At 31.8% G+C, this 15,627-nt stretch overlaps 2 protein-coding genes across 2 annotated transcripts; one reads left to right on the forward strand and one right to left on the reverse strand.

Annotated features, from left to right (window-relative positions):
* Window positions 1-1,942: 1,942 nt before the first annotated feature.
* LOC129869902 (D-galacturonate reductase-like) lies at window positions 1,943-11,737 on the forward strand. The gene is made up of 4 exons (XM_055944474.1): window positions 1,943-2,256; window positions 8,762-9,005; window positions 10,322-10,501; window positions 11,525-11,737. The coding sequence occupies exons 1-4, from the start codon at window positions 1,943-1,945 to the stop codon at window positions 11,735-11,737; spliced, it is 951 nt and encodes a 316-aa protein (XP_055800449.1).
* Window positions 11,738-13,126: 1,389 nt separating this feature from the next.
* LOC129870147 (uncharacterized) lies at window positions 13,127-15,583 on the reverse strand. The gene is made up of 2 exons (XM_055944766.1): window positions 14,677-15,583; window positions 13,127-13,831 (listed from the first exon to the last, which is right to left on the reverse strand). The coding sequence occupies exons 1-2, from the start codon at window positions 14,917-14,919 to the stop codon at window positions 13,574-13,576; spliced, it is 501 nt and encodes a 166-aa protein (XP_055800741.1). The 5' UTR covers window positions 14,920-15,583; the 3' UTR covers window positions 13,127-13,573.
* Window positions 15,584-15,627: the final 44 nt, after the last annotated feature.

Raw genomic sequence — 15,627 nt, forward strand, 5'->3', positions numbered from 1 at the left:
GTAGTTGAAAAATTAATTTCTTCCCACTTAATAGGTCTTCTAGTGGTGACCTTAGACCTTGTGAAATTAGTTTCCACCAAAATAGTCTGATTTGATGTATCATATAATTTACATCTACGATTCAGGTTAGACAATAATTTAAAATAAATTCTATAAGATAAACATATTAGTTCAAAACCCGGATCATAGTTATAACCGTGCGTTTTAACATTTAATGTTAAAACATCAAGAATAAAAACATCAGCTAAAGATAATTGAAGATTATGTTATGTATTGAAATAAATCGGACCATAAGCCACATAAATTCAATCGAGCTCATCAATGATTGTCTAAAATTCAGATTTCTAGCATATCGTAAAGCAACTAGAAAGGTTTCAGGTAACCCTTAAGAGTTAGAGGCTTTGAAGCAATTTGAACCATGCCGATATGCATAAAGTTGAATCTAAATCTATATGAATCAATATCTCATTTATTTAATAAACAGATGGTTTGCTCATTTGAATTAAGAGCCAAAGATTGTTGAGTTGTTTTTATTAACTGCTTAGAAGAAAATTTATCAAACAAGCTATAATCATAAATAATTTTAGTATCAACTTTTGAAATAGTCCATTTATTTAATAAATTAAGATTTTAAGGTATATCTAACTCTTCTAATCTAGTACTTTTACTACTAATTTTTTCAATTCACTGTAAAATTTAAAAGTTTGAATTTCAAAATTTCAACAGTTATCACATAAACCACAAAGAGAGTAGTAGAAGTTTCTGTGCACCTTGACTGTTCCATTGAATACTTACATCCTCTTTACTAATACTATAGACACCGACTAACTCTATCCACCTCGTAACACGTAAATTCTCGCCAACATAGAAATCAAATACACAAAACAAATTACGAAAAACAATTTAATAAAGATTAGAGAGTACTATTTGTTTCTTTATCTGAAACATGAGCTATGATTGCTCTTCCGTCCGTCCGCCTGCTAATTTATTTTAATAAAAAATATAGTACATAGCATAGGGCATTAAATAAATAATTAATTTATCTTATTAATTTAAATTAATTATCTAAATTTATTCATCAACTAAATAACAATAATTATCGAATATTCAAAATATCTATTAAGAATTTACTGAAAGAGTCTTTTATAAAATAAGAAACGTACTCAAAACGATTTAACAGGTCGTTACACACCTAAAATATCTTATCTCCTATTTTCAAGTGATCGTTCATTTTTGTCCTTCAACACTTCAAGTAATAAATTATGATCGAAAGGGGTTCAAAACTATTAAAATCTTAGAAAGGACAAAATTTTAATAATATTTTAATAGTTTGAACCTCTTATCCGGACAAGGCAAACATTAACAAAATTCGCAAGACATAAGTTTAGTTTCAAAATCCACAAAGTTAAGCCTCTTAGTTTTCTAAACTTTTGCGGGACAAGACAAAAATTCTTTAAACTTATGTCTTGCGAATTAAATACTACACAATTTATGTTGGAAATTACGTCATTGTTAAGGATACTTTGACCTACAAATTTTCATTAAATAAAAAACATGTGCAAAAATTATAGATCATCAATTTTAAGAAAAAAATTAAAGACCATCCAAAATAGAGGCAATCCATGCAGAAACCCTTAAACAGTAATAATATCAAATTATTACTTATCAGATTAGTTATACACATCAAGATATTTATATCTAATTTATTACTTAATCAGTAATTTGATTCTTCTATAAATATTTTTTACACTATAAAAGTATAAAACTTAAATTTCATACCTTCTCCATCTTATTTAAATAAATTTTCTATCCATTTCAGATGAAATTTTAATTTTTGGCCTCAAATCTTATTAAGACGATTCTGACTCTATCTATAAATAAGTGCTCTTTCCTATCTCCACGATCAAAACATTTCACCACAGGCCGGCCAACAAAAATAAAAATGCAACAAGTGACATTGAACAATTGTGACAAGGCCATGCCGGCGATTGGCATGGGAACCGTTCCTTCATCTCGGCCGGGGGCGGACCCATCGGAGAAGATGAAATCCGCCCTATTGGAGGCCATAAAAGCCGGCTACCGCCATTTCGATACGGCTTTTATTTATCAATCGGAAAAGCCTCTAGGAGAAGCCATTGTTGAGGCTCTTAATCTTGGCCTTATTAAGTCAAGGGATGAGCTTTTCATTACTACAAAGTTATGGTGCACTTTTACTCAACGTGACCAAGTCGTTAGTGCTTGTAAACTCAGTCTTGGGTAAGTGAATACAGACTATGTTGTTCTGATTTATGTGGCAACATTATTGTTCCAAGAGTCGAAACGATTTATTATTTTGATTAATTACACTAAATTCTCCAGTAATATATTTCAGTTTTGGATACATATTTACCAATATTTTAAAACCAAATCCTTATAACTTTTATATTATGAAATTTTTTTCACTTATAACTTTGAATTATTTTTATACATTTAGTTACAAATATATCTCGGGGTGGAGGGGGGGTTGGTGTTATGTAAGTGTAGAATTTCTTTGGTATATAGTGTTGGGGGAGGAAGCACTACAACTAAATTTTGATATGATAATAAATAATAAAAATAAATTGGACACGAGAATTTTACGTGGAAACCCTTAAACAGATAGAGGGGAAAAACCACGGGATAGAAGAATCTTACTATGATAATATGGGAGTACACTGCTCTAAAAAATAAGGAGAAAATAACAATTAACATTTCTCTCTTGTAAAAGGAACAACTCACTATAAAGGACACTCAAAACTACAATATTTATCTTGGTGTATAACTCTCTTTGTGTTCTTACTCTTTTGGATTGTATTTTTTTGTGGGATAATCTAAATAAGTGCAAGAGGTCCTCTATTTATAAGAAACTAGAAACGCGTAAAATCCGCGTATTGCACCTCCCTTTTTGACTACGCGTTCAAAACACATTGTGTTCACTTTTTGACTACGCGTTCAAAACGCGTTTTGTAGTATTTGACTATCTTGCATTCTCCCACTTGAAGATTTAATTGAGAATCAATTAAGTCTTTACACCATCCTTTCTACCCAATTACTGCAATGTTACGTTTCTGCTATGCCAACAGAAGATCAACACCATACAAACTTGTTACTGTTGATTTGCTTCGTAAGCATATCTGTTAGGTTGTCATTAGTGTGAATTTTCTGAATATCTACACTGCCTTCTTCCACCTTCTCACGAACAAAGTGATACTGAACTCATATGTACTTTGTCCTTGAATGAAATATCGGATTCTTTGCAAGATTCAAAGCGCTCTAACTATAATAAAATAGAGCAACCTTCTCTTGTTTGTGCCCGAGCTCCTCCAATAACATCTGCATCCATATTGCCTCTTTGCTAGCTTGTGTAGCTGCTACATATTTTGCTTCCGTCGTAGATGTAGCCACGATAGATTGTAGTTTTGAAACCCAACTTACAGCTGCTCCAGTAAGAGTAAACACATAACCTGTGGTGAACTTGCTTTTTATCAAGATCACCTGCATAATTTGAATCAACATAACATTTAACAGTAAAGTCTGATCCTCCATAACACATTGCAACATCTGAGGTACCCTCGACATATCTCAGGATCCTCTTAACAGTATTCCAATACTCTCTACTAGGATTAGCCATGTATCGACGAACCACTCCCATTGCTTGTGCAATGTCAGGTCTTGTACATACCATGGCGAACATTAAACTTCCTACTGCTGATGCATATGGTACTCGAGACACCTCCATCCTCTCTGCTTCATTGCTAGGACTCATTCTTGAGGATAACTTGAAATTAATAGGAGTGGGTAGAAATTTACATACAATCTTGCATCTTGAACCGTCGCAAGATTTTCTTCGAGTAGTTCTTTTGAGAAAGCCAAATCTTCCTATTATTTCTGTCTCGGTGAATTTGCATCCCTAGAATCTTGTTTACTTGTCCCAAGTCCTTCATTTCAAACTCCCTAGCCAACTTTGCCTTTAAATTTGTGAGACGATCTTTGTTGGGGCCTGCTACCAACATGTCATCAACATACAATAGCAAAATAACAAAATCATCATCACCAAATCTCTTGTAATAAACACAAGGATTTGAAATATGTCTGTTGTATCCAAGGCTTATAATGAAGGAATCAAATCTCTTATACCAACATCTCATCGCCTATTTGAGACCGTATAGAGATTTTTTTAACCTGCAAACCAAGTTCTTTTTTTCCTGTTCTACAAAACCTTCTGGTTGGAGCATGTAAATTTCTTCTTCATGCTCTCTATGAAGAAATGCAGTTTTGACATCTAACTGCTCCAAGTACAAGTCAAATGTAGCACACATTGTCAGGACCACTCAAATTGTTGTGAGTCAAACCACCGGAGAAAATATCTCATTGAAGTCTATACCTTTTTTCTGAGCGAATTTTTTCACCACAAATCTTGCACGATACTTCTCTACTTGATCATTACCATTGCGTTTGATCTTGTAGACCTATTTTTTTCCAATGGCCTTCCTTCCGTGTGAAAATTGAACAAGATCCCATGTTTTATTTTTATGAAGAGCTTTAATTTCTTCTCGCATTGCTACCATCCACAGAGATGATTCTTTGCCTTTCATAGCCTCGTGAAAAGTTGAAGGCTTTCCATCTTCTGTTAATAGACAATATGCAATATTTCCCTCCATAGAATAATTTGAGCGCCAAGCTGATTCTCTTCTCTCCCTAGTTAACCGTCGAACTTATGGAGTTCTGATCTCAGCTTACTCTTGTTCTTCGTGCTCTGGTGCTGCCTCAGAAGAAACTAGAGCTTCTTCTATTTCTTCAACTTCAACTGTAGTAGTCTTTGATTTTTCTTTTGAAGTGCTGCCTTATTTTCCTTGTATCTTGTTTTCAACAAACACAACATCCCTGCTGATTACCACCTTGCGGGCAGTGGAATCCCATAAGCGATACCCCTTGACTCCATCAGCATACCCTAAGAAAATGCATTTCCTTAATTTCGGATCCAACTTTGATTTTTCTTGGGTGTTGTACATAACATAAGTAGGACTTCCGAATATATATAATTGAGAATAATCAGCTGATTTTCCTGTCCACACCTTCATTAGCGTTTTCAGATCAATTATGGTTGATGGTGACCGACTGATTACATAACAGTCAGTTTTGACTGCTTCTGCCCAGAATGGTTTTTTCAACTCTGCAGTTGCCAACATAGCTCTTGTCCGTTCCAACAAGGTTCTGTTCATCCGCTCTGCTATTCTATTTTGTTGTGGAGTATATGCCATCGTGAACTGTCTTTTAATACCTTCTTGTGCCAGAAGTTATCAAATTCATCACCAGTGTATTATCCTCCATTATCTGTCCTCAAACACTTGATCTTTTTCTCAGATTCAAGTTTCACCTGCGCTTTGAACTCTTTGAAAACCGAAAAAACATTTGCCTTTGTTTTGATTGGATACACCCAACTTCTCTTGAAGTAATTATCGATAAATGACACAAAATATTTTTCTCCTCCTAGGGACTCCACCGGTGCTTGCCAGACATCAGAGTGGACTAGATCTAATATTTCCTTGCATTTAACAGAGAAACTGCTAAACTTCAGTCTATGTTGCTTACTGGTAACACAATGCTCACAAAAAGGTAGTGAAACCTTTTTGAGCCCTGGAAGAAGCTTTTGCTCAGCAAGAATCTTCAAACCTCGTTCTGACATATGGCCAAGTTTACGATGCCACATCATCATTGATTCTTCAAATGAACTTGTTGACGCGGTTGATGCTTCTCCTTCTTGGTGTATTTCACATTTAAGCACATATATATTTGCAGCAAGTTTTTCTGCTTTCATCACTACAAGTGCTCCTTTTGATATTTTCATGACTCCACTATGAGTCTTATATGAACATCCATTATCATCTAATTGTCTCAAAGACAATAGATTCTTTCTCAAGTCTTTCATATGTCGTACCTCCTGGATGGTGTGTACCGTGCCATCATACATTTTTATTTTGATGGACCCAATATCAATAAAATTTAAAGCATAATCGTCTTCCATGAACATAGACCCTCCTGAGATAGAATTATATAGATGGAACCATTTTCTCCGAGAAGTCATGTGTCATGTTGCTCTTGGTCCATGATCCAGACATCAGTGAAACATTTTCTGCCTTCATTATTTAATATTGCTTCACTATATAAAATATCGTCATTATCCGAGGTACTTGCAATATTCCCTCGAGTATTTGATGACTCAGGGTGTTCACTATTCTTCTTGAACCGACAATCTTTCTTGAAGTGTCCTTTCTTGCCATAGTTGTAACACTTAATATTCTTCTTACTTCTTGATTGAGATCTACCATGATTGTGACTCCCACTGGTGCCACGTTCCATTGGTCTTCCTCCCACCATCATCAAAGCTTCAGCTTGCTGTGAATTTGCTTGTCTTTTTTTCTTATTTTGCGCCGATTTTCTTCTTCTAAGACAGCAGCTGCAATTTCATCAAAAACTAAACTATCCATATTATTTGTCAGGTTGATGATGAGTTGATCATACGAGTCAGGCAGACTTTGAAGTAGAAGTTTCGCACGTTCAGTCCCCTTTATTTTGCAACCCATTGTTGTAAGTTGTGAAAATAGAGTATTCAAAGTATTGATGTGTTCAAAAACTGACATGGACTCAGCCATTCGAAGAGTATATAATCTTCTCTTTAAGAAGATTTTATTATGCAAAGGCTTGGCCTCATACAATCCCGTAAAAGTATCTCATATTTCCTTCGCCGTCCGTTTTTCAACCACACTAGACAACACTTGATCAACTAGTGCCAAGTGTAGATCATCAACTGTGTTGTTGTCTATGTCGTTCCACTTGCTGTCATCAGTAAAGTCTATGGGTCTGCCTTCAATTGTAGCTAAGCAATTGTCTTTTCTCAATATCGTTCTTATTTTCATTTTTCACAATGAGAAATTAGTCCCATTGAATTTCTCAACGTCAAACTTTGTTGTACTCGACATTGTTATTTGCTTCACATCCGTCTAGATTGTTTCTAAATATTTTTGCGAACAATCGTGACAAACTGTACTGTCACCAAAATTTACTATTTACATGAATAATACTTTTCATCGAATTTTACTATTCACAAAAATTTACTATTCACAGATAGTACCTTCGCATAAAATAGACAGAATAACTGTGGGCTCTGATACCACTGTTGGAGGGAAGAAGTACTACAACTAAAGTTTGATATGATAATAAATAATTAAAATAAATTGGACACAAAAATTTTACGTGAAAACCCCTCAAACAGATAGAGGGGAAAAACCACAGGGTTTATGGATCTTACAATGATAATATGAGAGTACACTGCTCTCAAATACAAGGAGAAAACAACAATTAACACTTCTCTCTTGTAAAAGGAACAACTCACACATTCAAGACTTCTCTCTTGTGTTCTTATTTTTTTGGATTGTATTTTTTTTTGTGGGATAATCTAAATGAGGGCAAGATGCCCTCTATTTATAGGAAACTAGAAACGCATAAAATTCGCGTATTGCACCTCCCTTTTTGACTACGCATTCAAAAAATGTTTTGTAGTATTTGACTATCTTGCATATAGAAGTATAAGTGTTTGATTTAAAAATAGAGAAGATACATGTATCCGAAATTAAATCATGTTATAGTGGTGTTTATTGCAATTAACCTTTTTTTTTATGCAAAATTCTATACTAATAAATTTAATTCATTTTTTCATACACTTAGAAGGATATATCTCGTAGAGGTTGTAAGTTTAGAATTTCTATGGTATAGGGTTATAAGTAGGGTGTTCACGGATTGGTTTGGGTGGATTATTGGTCTAAATTAAAATCAAACCATCAATTTTATTGGCTTAAAAATTATTTAAATCAAACCAAACCAAACCAAATAAAATATACATTCATCGGTTTGGTTGTTATCGGTTTCGGTTTGGTTTGGTTCGGTTATTCGATTATTAACCATACACAAAAATAAAATAAACGATTCATTCAAAAGAGAAAAAAAAGACAACAGCTCTTTCAAGAAAAAAAAAATTCTTCGTGTCATTTTGAATTTTATAATTCTTATACCAGAACTTCAATTATGTTTAACTCCTACTTATTATATTGTTAGCCAATCAAATGTATTAAGCAACATAAACTTATGAATAATGCATAAGCTAGTGATATTGTTGTACAAATAAAAAAATGTATCATACATTACTTTTTAAATTAGTGTACTGCATTTTTGTATAGAAAAATGTTCATAAAAAAAATATACAATGTATATATAATTATAAAAAAATATGTATATAATTTATTGGTTCGGTTCGATTATTTTTTTGATTTTCTTGAACAAAATCAAAACTAAACCAAATATTATCGGTTTGTAAAAATGTAAAACCAAACCAAATAAAAATCGGTTTATTTGATCAGTTTGATTTGATTTTTCGATTTGAATTGGTTTTTACCCAAGCCGTGAACACCCCTAATTATAAGTATTTGATATCATATCATAGGAGTGCTTAGCACAATTAACCTGTTTCAGTCACAATTAGTACATTTCAAAATCACTGTTATTCAGACATCTTTCCTCTTATATTAGCCATGAGAACCACTTTTTTTTTTTAATTTACTCAACTTTTCTGTTTTCGATTCAATTATTTAAAGTTTTATTGTAAATAAAAGTTCAAATATATCTCAAAATCTATCTAGTCGATATATTTAATTCACAAATTTAATTTGTGTTTATTTTTTTGGTGTAGAGAATTGCAATTGGATTATGTGGATATGTATCTAATTCACCATCCTCTGAGAATAAGTGAAACAATACAAAAATTCCCAGTTCCAAAAGAAATAATTCATCCATTGGATATGAAGGGTGTGTGGGAAGGTATGGAAGAATGCAAGAATCTTGGACTCACAAAGGGAATTGGTGTTAGTAATTTCACTTGCAAAAAACTTGAGGAACTCCTTTCCATTGCTAAAATTCCTCCTGCTATCAATCAAGTAAGTCAAATTTTTCGATTAATTTTAAAAATAAATTGTTGTGTGTTTAGATAGCTATAGCTAGAAGTATTGAAACTAATAATAAGCACTTGATGTATTTAATAAAGAACTAATCAATAATTTTTCTTTTAAAATGGCTAATATGTTCTATATGTTATTTACCAAAAAAAATGTAATGGAGAGGGAGTTGAAGTTTTATTTGGAAAGAGTAGTTTGAGAATTGAATAAGATATTAGGAATAAAATGATAACTTGATCAAATCAAAAGTATTTATTAGTTAAAAAGTCATAAGTTGGAGGTGATTAATTTACTATTTGTCACTCATAATCATTTTTGGTGTTTACTAAATGCATAAATAAGTTAAAATGTGTTTACAAGTTAATTTGACCACTATGAGAGTTAAAAATCTTGTGAAGAACGAGATCAAAGAAATACCAACCTTAGAGCTCAAACAAAAAAACTTCTCTTTTGATCATGGTTGACTATAACAAGAGTTTAGTATATTTAGTAGTTAATTTTCTAGTGTCTAATAGAATTAACATTGTAAAGGAAGTGTCCTTGACGAATTTCATATGTTTTTATTTCAATTCCCGTGCTCCTCGCTCCCACTATGGTTCGATACGATATGGTTTGATTGGTCCAGCCTTTAGAAACTAACTATCTTCTCTTTCCGTCGTTAGTTCTCCTTCTTTTTGGTCTTATTCCTTCTTCAAGTGCAATAAGAAGTAGGTTTGCTGCTACTACCGGTCTGGGTGGACTGGAAGTGCATACCAGCTTGATGAATCACCCATTCCCTCTGTATGTCCAAGCACCATCCACTTGTGAATACAACAACCTGCCCACCGTAATCAAGTAAGAGTAGGGGACATATTTTGTACAAAGAGAAAATCTACATCCTCTATGTAACTCAAGGGGTCCTGAACAAATATCTACTCTCTTCTTTTGTAATCGTGAACTTTTGAAGCAATGCACAGGTCAGGGTCATGCCTAAACCCCTCCATCACTGTTGGATTTGGAAGAAAAAAAAAGTTTATTCAAACATCCTCTTAACCTGCAAAACCCTTAGGAGTAGATGCACATATTTGGCTACGAGTTTGGCCGTACCCATAACCTTCTACTCAAAATTAATACAAATGAAATATTTTTAAAATCGAAAACTATATCTCTTCTATATCTAAGATAATGAAACTTAAAATTTTGGATATGCCTCTATTCTCAAGGATTATCTTTACATTTAAAAATGCTAGTAATTTTGTTTATTAGAAATATGACATTGCAATGTTTGTCTCATAGATGCCTAATTTTGTTTTGTTGAGGTGGAGATGAACCCAATTTGGCAACAAAAGGAACTGAGGGAATTTTGCAAGGCAAAGGGAATTCACATAATTGCTTATTCTCCCTTGGGTTCATATAATACAATTTGGGGTGACAACAGAGTTATGAAATGTGATGTTCTAACTGAAATTGCCAAATCCAAAGGGAAAACCACTGCTCAGGTATTCTCTTGGTTTCTTGTTTGTGTTTTCATCTTCTTTCTTGTCTAGTTTGCTTTTTTTCAAGAAATTCTACATAGTATGATCTTTTATATCTTTACTTCTTCTAAAGAGGACACTAACCTTCTCGATCTTTTCAGTTGATAATTTAGTCTTTCAATATTTCTCCTTCTGATTCCAGAGAATTGCTCTTATAGTAAGAGATTTACTATGATCTTAAATTTTCTTTATAAAATATTGGTTGTCAACTAACTAAATAGACAAAGATATTCAAATATGAAAAAGATAGAGAAATATGTAATATAATACTCTTGTTAAATGAGGTTAGGGTGATGAAGGTGGCATGAACATGGCATCTACCTCAATGAAATGTAAAGCCATGTCGAATGGAGTTGGCTAGGGTGGAGGATTCTAACGGTGTTGGGGTATTTTTGTAACAATTTTGAAATGTTAGGGGTTGTGGTGGAACGAATAGTATAACAAAGGGGGTAAATAATCTTTTTTGCACAGTAAAACTTGAAGTGAAACTTGGTGTTGGTTAGATTATCTTTTGACCAATAAAAGTTATGGTGGTATGGATAAGATTCTTCGTCCTTAGTTAGAAGTTTCTAGTTCGAGCTCTGAATATGAAAAATTCTATTAGAAATTTTGCCATGCAATAAGCCTTAGACAACGAAAATCCAAATTATTCAAAGTCCAATGCGACTATAGTGAAAAAGGTACAAAAAAGCAGAGGAAGAAATTTCATTTGACTAAGTTTTGTTTTGTTTATTATATTTTGGGATGTTATATTAGTATGAATTTGACCTTTTGTACATAGTCATTTGTTTGTGTTATTTTTAAGAATATTGAATCCACAAAGGTAGGTACATATATTTATCTTTAATGTGATATAATGTAAAGTATAAAAATTCTTCTAATCTATCAGTATATAAAATTTAAATAATTGTCTGAATTTAAAAATAAATATCTTTGTGATTATAAAATTAATAAATATTTAAATTTTGAATCTATCTCTCCGTGCAGGTAGCACTGAAGTGGATTTATGAGCAAGGGGTGAGTCTTGTTGTAAAAAGTTTCAACAAAGAGAGAATGAAACAAAACCTTCAAATATTTGATTGGTCACTCAACCAACAAGACTTGGAAAAAATAAGTGAACTTCCACAGCACAAAGGTTTCACCATGGCTTCTCTTTTTGGACCTCATGATATTTTGTTGCAATTAGATGCAGAGATCTAATTGCTTTTTCATGGAAGATTACATTTCAATTCAGGCTCGATTTCAAAATTTAATTTAAAAAGTCATTAAATAGTTCAACTCAAAATAAGTTTGATTGACTAGATTTTGCATCGAATAAATACTCAATAGTGTTATCACGATATCGATGGATGTCATTTCTTGTTGGTTACCTTTACTTTTAAGGAAATATATAGTAATTTTAGTCCCCAAGTTATTGTTATATTGTGATTTTCATCCTTGTGTTATTCGATCAAACGCATTTAACCTTTAATTAGTTTAAGTGTGTTAGATTAGTCATTGAAACTAACTTTTTCGCTTATCGTGAATGTTTGTATTTTATATTTACCAAAATGCCCAATGCAGACCTCCATTTCTTTGTTGAGTATGAAGTTCTCTTTTAGAAAAATGGAAAATAAAGAGAAGTTCAAAAATACATACCATCATTAACAGAGGGCTGTACAGGACAAACTGATAAACCGCATCAAATCGGAAAAAAAATCCGACTAGTGGTTTGGTTTGACTTAGTTTGGTGTTTGAAAAAAAAACCCAACCATTATAGGGTTGGTTTGATTTTAACTAAAAAAAAGTCAAACCAAACTCAAACCGACCCGATTATAGATATACTACTTTTAAATTATGTTATACATAAAAATATTTATTAAAATGTAATTTATAAATATATTTTTAAAATTTTTCATAATTTTTGTTTTCTTTCTTACATTTAGATTTGAACTTGAGAAGCCATCTAAATAATATACAAAAAAAGCTCATCTTATAAAGTTAAAACTTCAAATAGTGTTCTGCCTCCATCTTATATGTTGATATTTGTAAACTTTACCTAAATCCCATAGTGAAAAAGCTCAATTACAATGTATCCCTCATTTTTCTTAAATTACCCGATTTCCCTTTTTTTTTCAAATTTCTGATACATTACTCACCTTCCTGATACATCAGTTTTTGGGTGTAAAATAATTAATGCTTGTGAGTTATTTATGGATAGTAACGTAATTTAAGTTATGATTGATTGTTTCAATCAATTAAAGTGCTAAATAAGGTAAAGAATCCTTTTAAGAACAAAATAGTTATGAAGATCAAGGAAAATTCTAAAAACAGAGCATCAGTGCGAAAAAAAAATTCAATCAGAATCATGAGATGTATCAGAATCTGATACATAAACATGATGTATCAGAATCATTATATTTTGATACATGAGAATTTTAATACATAAACAAGATGTATCAGACACATTAAAGGTTGATACGTGAGGTGTTGATACATAGACAAGATGTATCAGAAACATTAAATATTGATACATGATAATCTGATATATAATCAAGATGAATCAAATTCATTAAAGCTGATAAATGAGATTCTGATACATAAATAAGATGTATCAGAATCACTAAATCTTGATACATGAGATGCTGATACATATACAATATCAGAAGAATTCAAGTTTGATAAATTAGAATCTGATACATTAACAGTATGTATCAGAAACAATCAAGTTTGATAAATTAGAATATGATACATTAACAGTATGTATCAGAAGCAGTCAAGTTTTATACATTAGAATATGATACATTAACAATATGTATCAGAAGCAGTCAAGTTTTATACATTAGAATATGATACATTAATAGTATGTATCAGAATCAAGAAGCAGTCAAGTTTGATGCTTGATAATATGATATATAAACTTTCATCTTATATTAGAGTTTCATACATGAGAAAAACTTAAAAGTCTGGTAATTGTACATTCTTCTAATACAAAATTCAAAAAAAAACTACTCGACGTCCATCGGTTCTCCTTGACTAGAAGATATGAAATCTCTCTTAGATTTTTAGGATCTTCGGTATCGCTAACATAACCATCCTTGGCCTTTCGACAACCAAAATTCCACAATAGTGTGGCATATCTTGAACGGAAGAATTCGGCATGTAGTCCAGTATTTGGAATAGAAATTCCATCCTAAATAACTTTATACCTTCTTCACCTATTGATGATTCAAAATCATCAAGAAAATTAGCCCCATATGCCGTTCCGAATCTCAATGGGTGGGACGGGATCTTCTTGATGACGTATTTCATTTCCTGCATTGGCATGAAAATGGTTAAATACAACTTGAACTTTATACATAAATACGATGTATCATATGCATTAAAATATCTAAACCATGAGATGAGATTCTGATACATACAGAAGATGTATCAGAAACAGTTATATATTATATTCTGATACATAAATGTAGAAGTATCAGAATCATTAAAACTTGAAACATCAAAAAATGACACTTACACATAATGTATCAGAAATGGTAAATCTCCAAAAAATTGCATTTGAAAAAATATTATGTATCTGATACATAAATATATATGTATCAGAATCATTAAAACTTGAAATAACAAATACTGAGACTTAAAGATGATGTATCAGAAATAGTAATTCTCAAAAAATTGCATTTGAAACAGACATTATGTATCTGATACATAAATGTAGATGTATCAGAATCATTAAACTTGAAATAACAGAAATTGAGACTTAAACATAATGTATCAGAAATAGTAAATTTCAAATAATTGCATTTGAAAAAGACATTATGTATCTGATACATAAATGATATGTATCAGCTTCATTAAAACTTGAAACAACATAAAATAACACTTAAACATGATGTATCAGAAATAGTAAATCTCCAAAAAATTATATTTGAAAAAGACATTATGTATCTGATACATAAATGTATATGTATCAGAATCATTAAAAATTAAAACAACAGAAACTGACACTTAAACATGATGTATCAGAAATAGAAAATCTCCAAAAAAATTCCTTTTAAAAAGACATTATGTGTCTGATACATAAATGATATGTATCAGAATCATTAAAACCTTCACAAAATTTTCATTCTAAAACAAAAATTTAATTGAACACATACCTTTGGGAGATTAGGGCATGTTGTAACCCCTTCAATCTTGTTGTCTATTTCTTTGGGTGCATGTTTAACTGTAGCTTTCGACTTCAATTTCTCACGTAGCTTATTCATCACTGCTGGATCGTTACGATGTTTGGATCTAACTTCGTCGTAACCTTCCCAAGACGAATCAAAACCAGGAGAAACAAGAATTCGTTGATTTTTATTGGACTTTTTGAGACCATGAACGGATTCCATATGTATCATTGAAGGTATGAGAAACAAAAATAGAAAGATTTACAGAAGAAAGCAAATGATAAAAATTTAGAAGATTTTTCAAAGATTTTCAGAAGAAATCAAAATATACAAATTTTAGGAGAAATCAGATTGAATGAGAATGAAGTAAAATTCCATATAAGGGAAGATTGAAATATACCTTATTTGGAACCTTGAGATTGATTAACAGTTGAAGAATAACAAATTAACTAGAGCAAATTAGGGCAAGGATGAAGGAAGAGGCGGATGTATCAGTGAGGTATAGAGAGAGAAAGGAAAAAGAGGGAATTTGGAAATTTTTTGATGTATATGGGAATAAAAGTAAATATATTAGGGGAATATGTGTAAAAGGGTAATTTACCCTTGATATTTTGTACTAAAACTCTTTTTAAGAAGCACTGCTCTGTGCTTTTTATTAGATACTATGAAAAAACCCGAAAAACTCGAAAAAACCCGAGGAAAATTGATATCGAAATATCCGACTTTTACTGATTTAGTTTGATTTATAAATTTAATAACCCGACACAAATAGTTTGGTTTGATTTGTAAAAAATCCGAACCAACCCGGTCCATGTACACCCCTAATCATTAATATTGATGTTTCAATTCATTTATGTGTTTTTCTTCCCCACATGTTCAATAAAAGGCTAAGAAGGGGTTGGCTCCCTAACAAAGATTAAATATGAAAACATTATTGAT

The sequence above is a fragment of the Solanum dulcamara genome, chromosome 10 (genome assembly GCF_947179165.1).
Source record: "Solanum dulcamara chromosome 10, daSolDulc1.2, whole genome shotgun sequence".
In the NCBI taxonomy this organism is placed as follows: Eukaryota; Viridiplantae; Streptophyta; class Magnoliopsida; order Solanales; family Solanaceae; genus Solanum; species Solanum dulcamara.

Coding starts and splice junctions, on each gene's coding strand:
- LOC129869902 (XM_055944474.1), top strand. CDS start 1,943: ATGCAACAAGTGACATTGAACAATTGTGACAAGGCCATGCCGGCGATT. Junction 2,257..8,761: donor GCTTGTAAACTCAGTCTTGG/GTAAGTGAATAC, acceptor TTTTTGGTGTAG/AGAATTGCAATTGGATTATG. Junction 10,502..11,524: donor AAGGGAAAACCACTGCTCAG/GTATTCTCTTGG, acceptor CTCTCCGTGCAG/GTAGCACTGAAGTGGATTTA.
- LOC129870147 (XM_055944766.1), bottom strand. CDS start 14,919: ATGATACATATGGAATCCGTTCATGGTCTCAAAAAGTCCAATAAAAAT. Junction 13,832..14,676: donor CATGCCCTAATCTCCCAAAG/GTATGTGTTCAA, acceptor ATGCCAATGCAG/GAAATGAAATACGTCATCAA.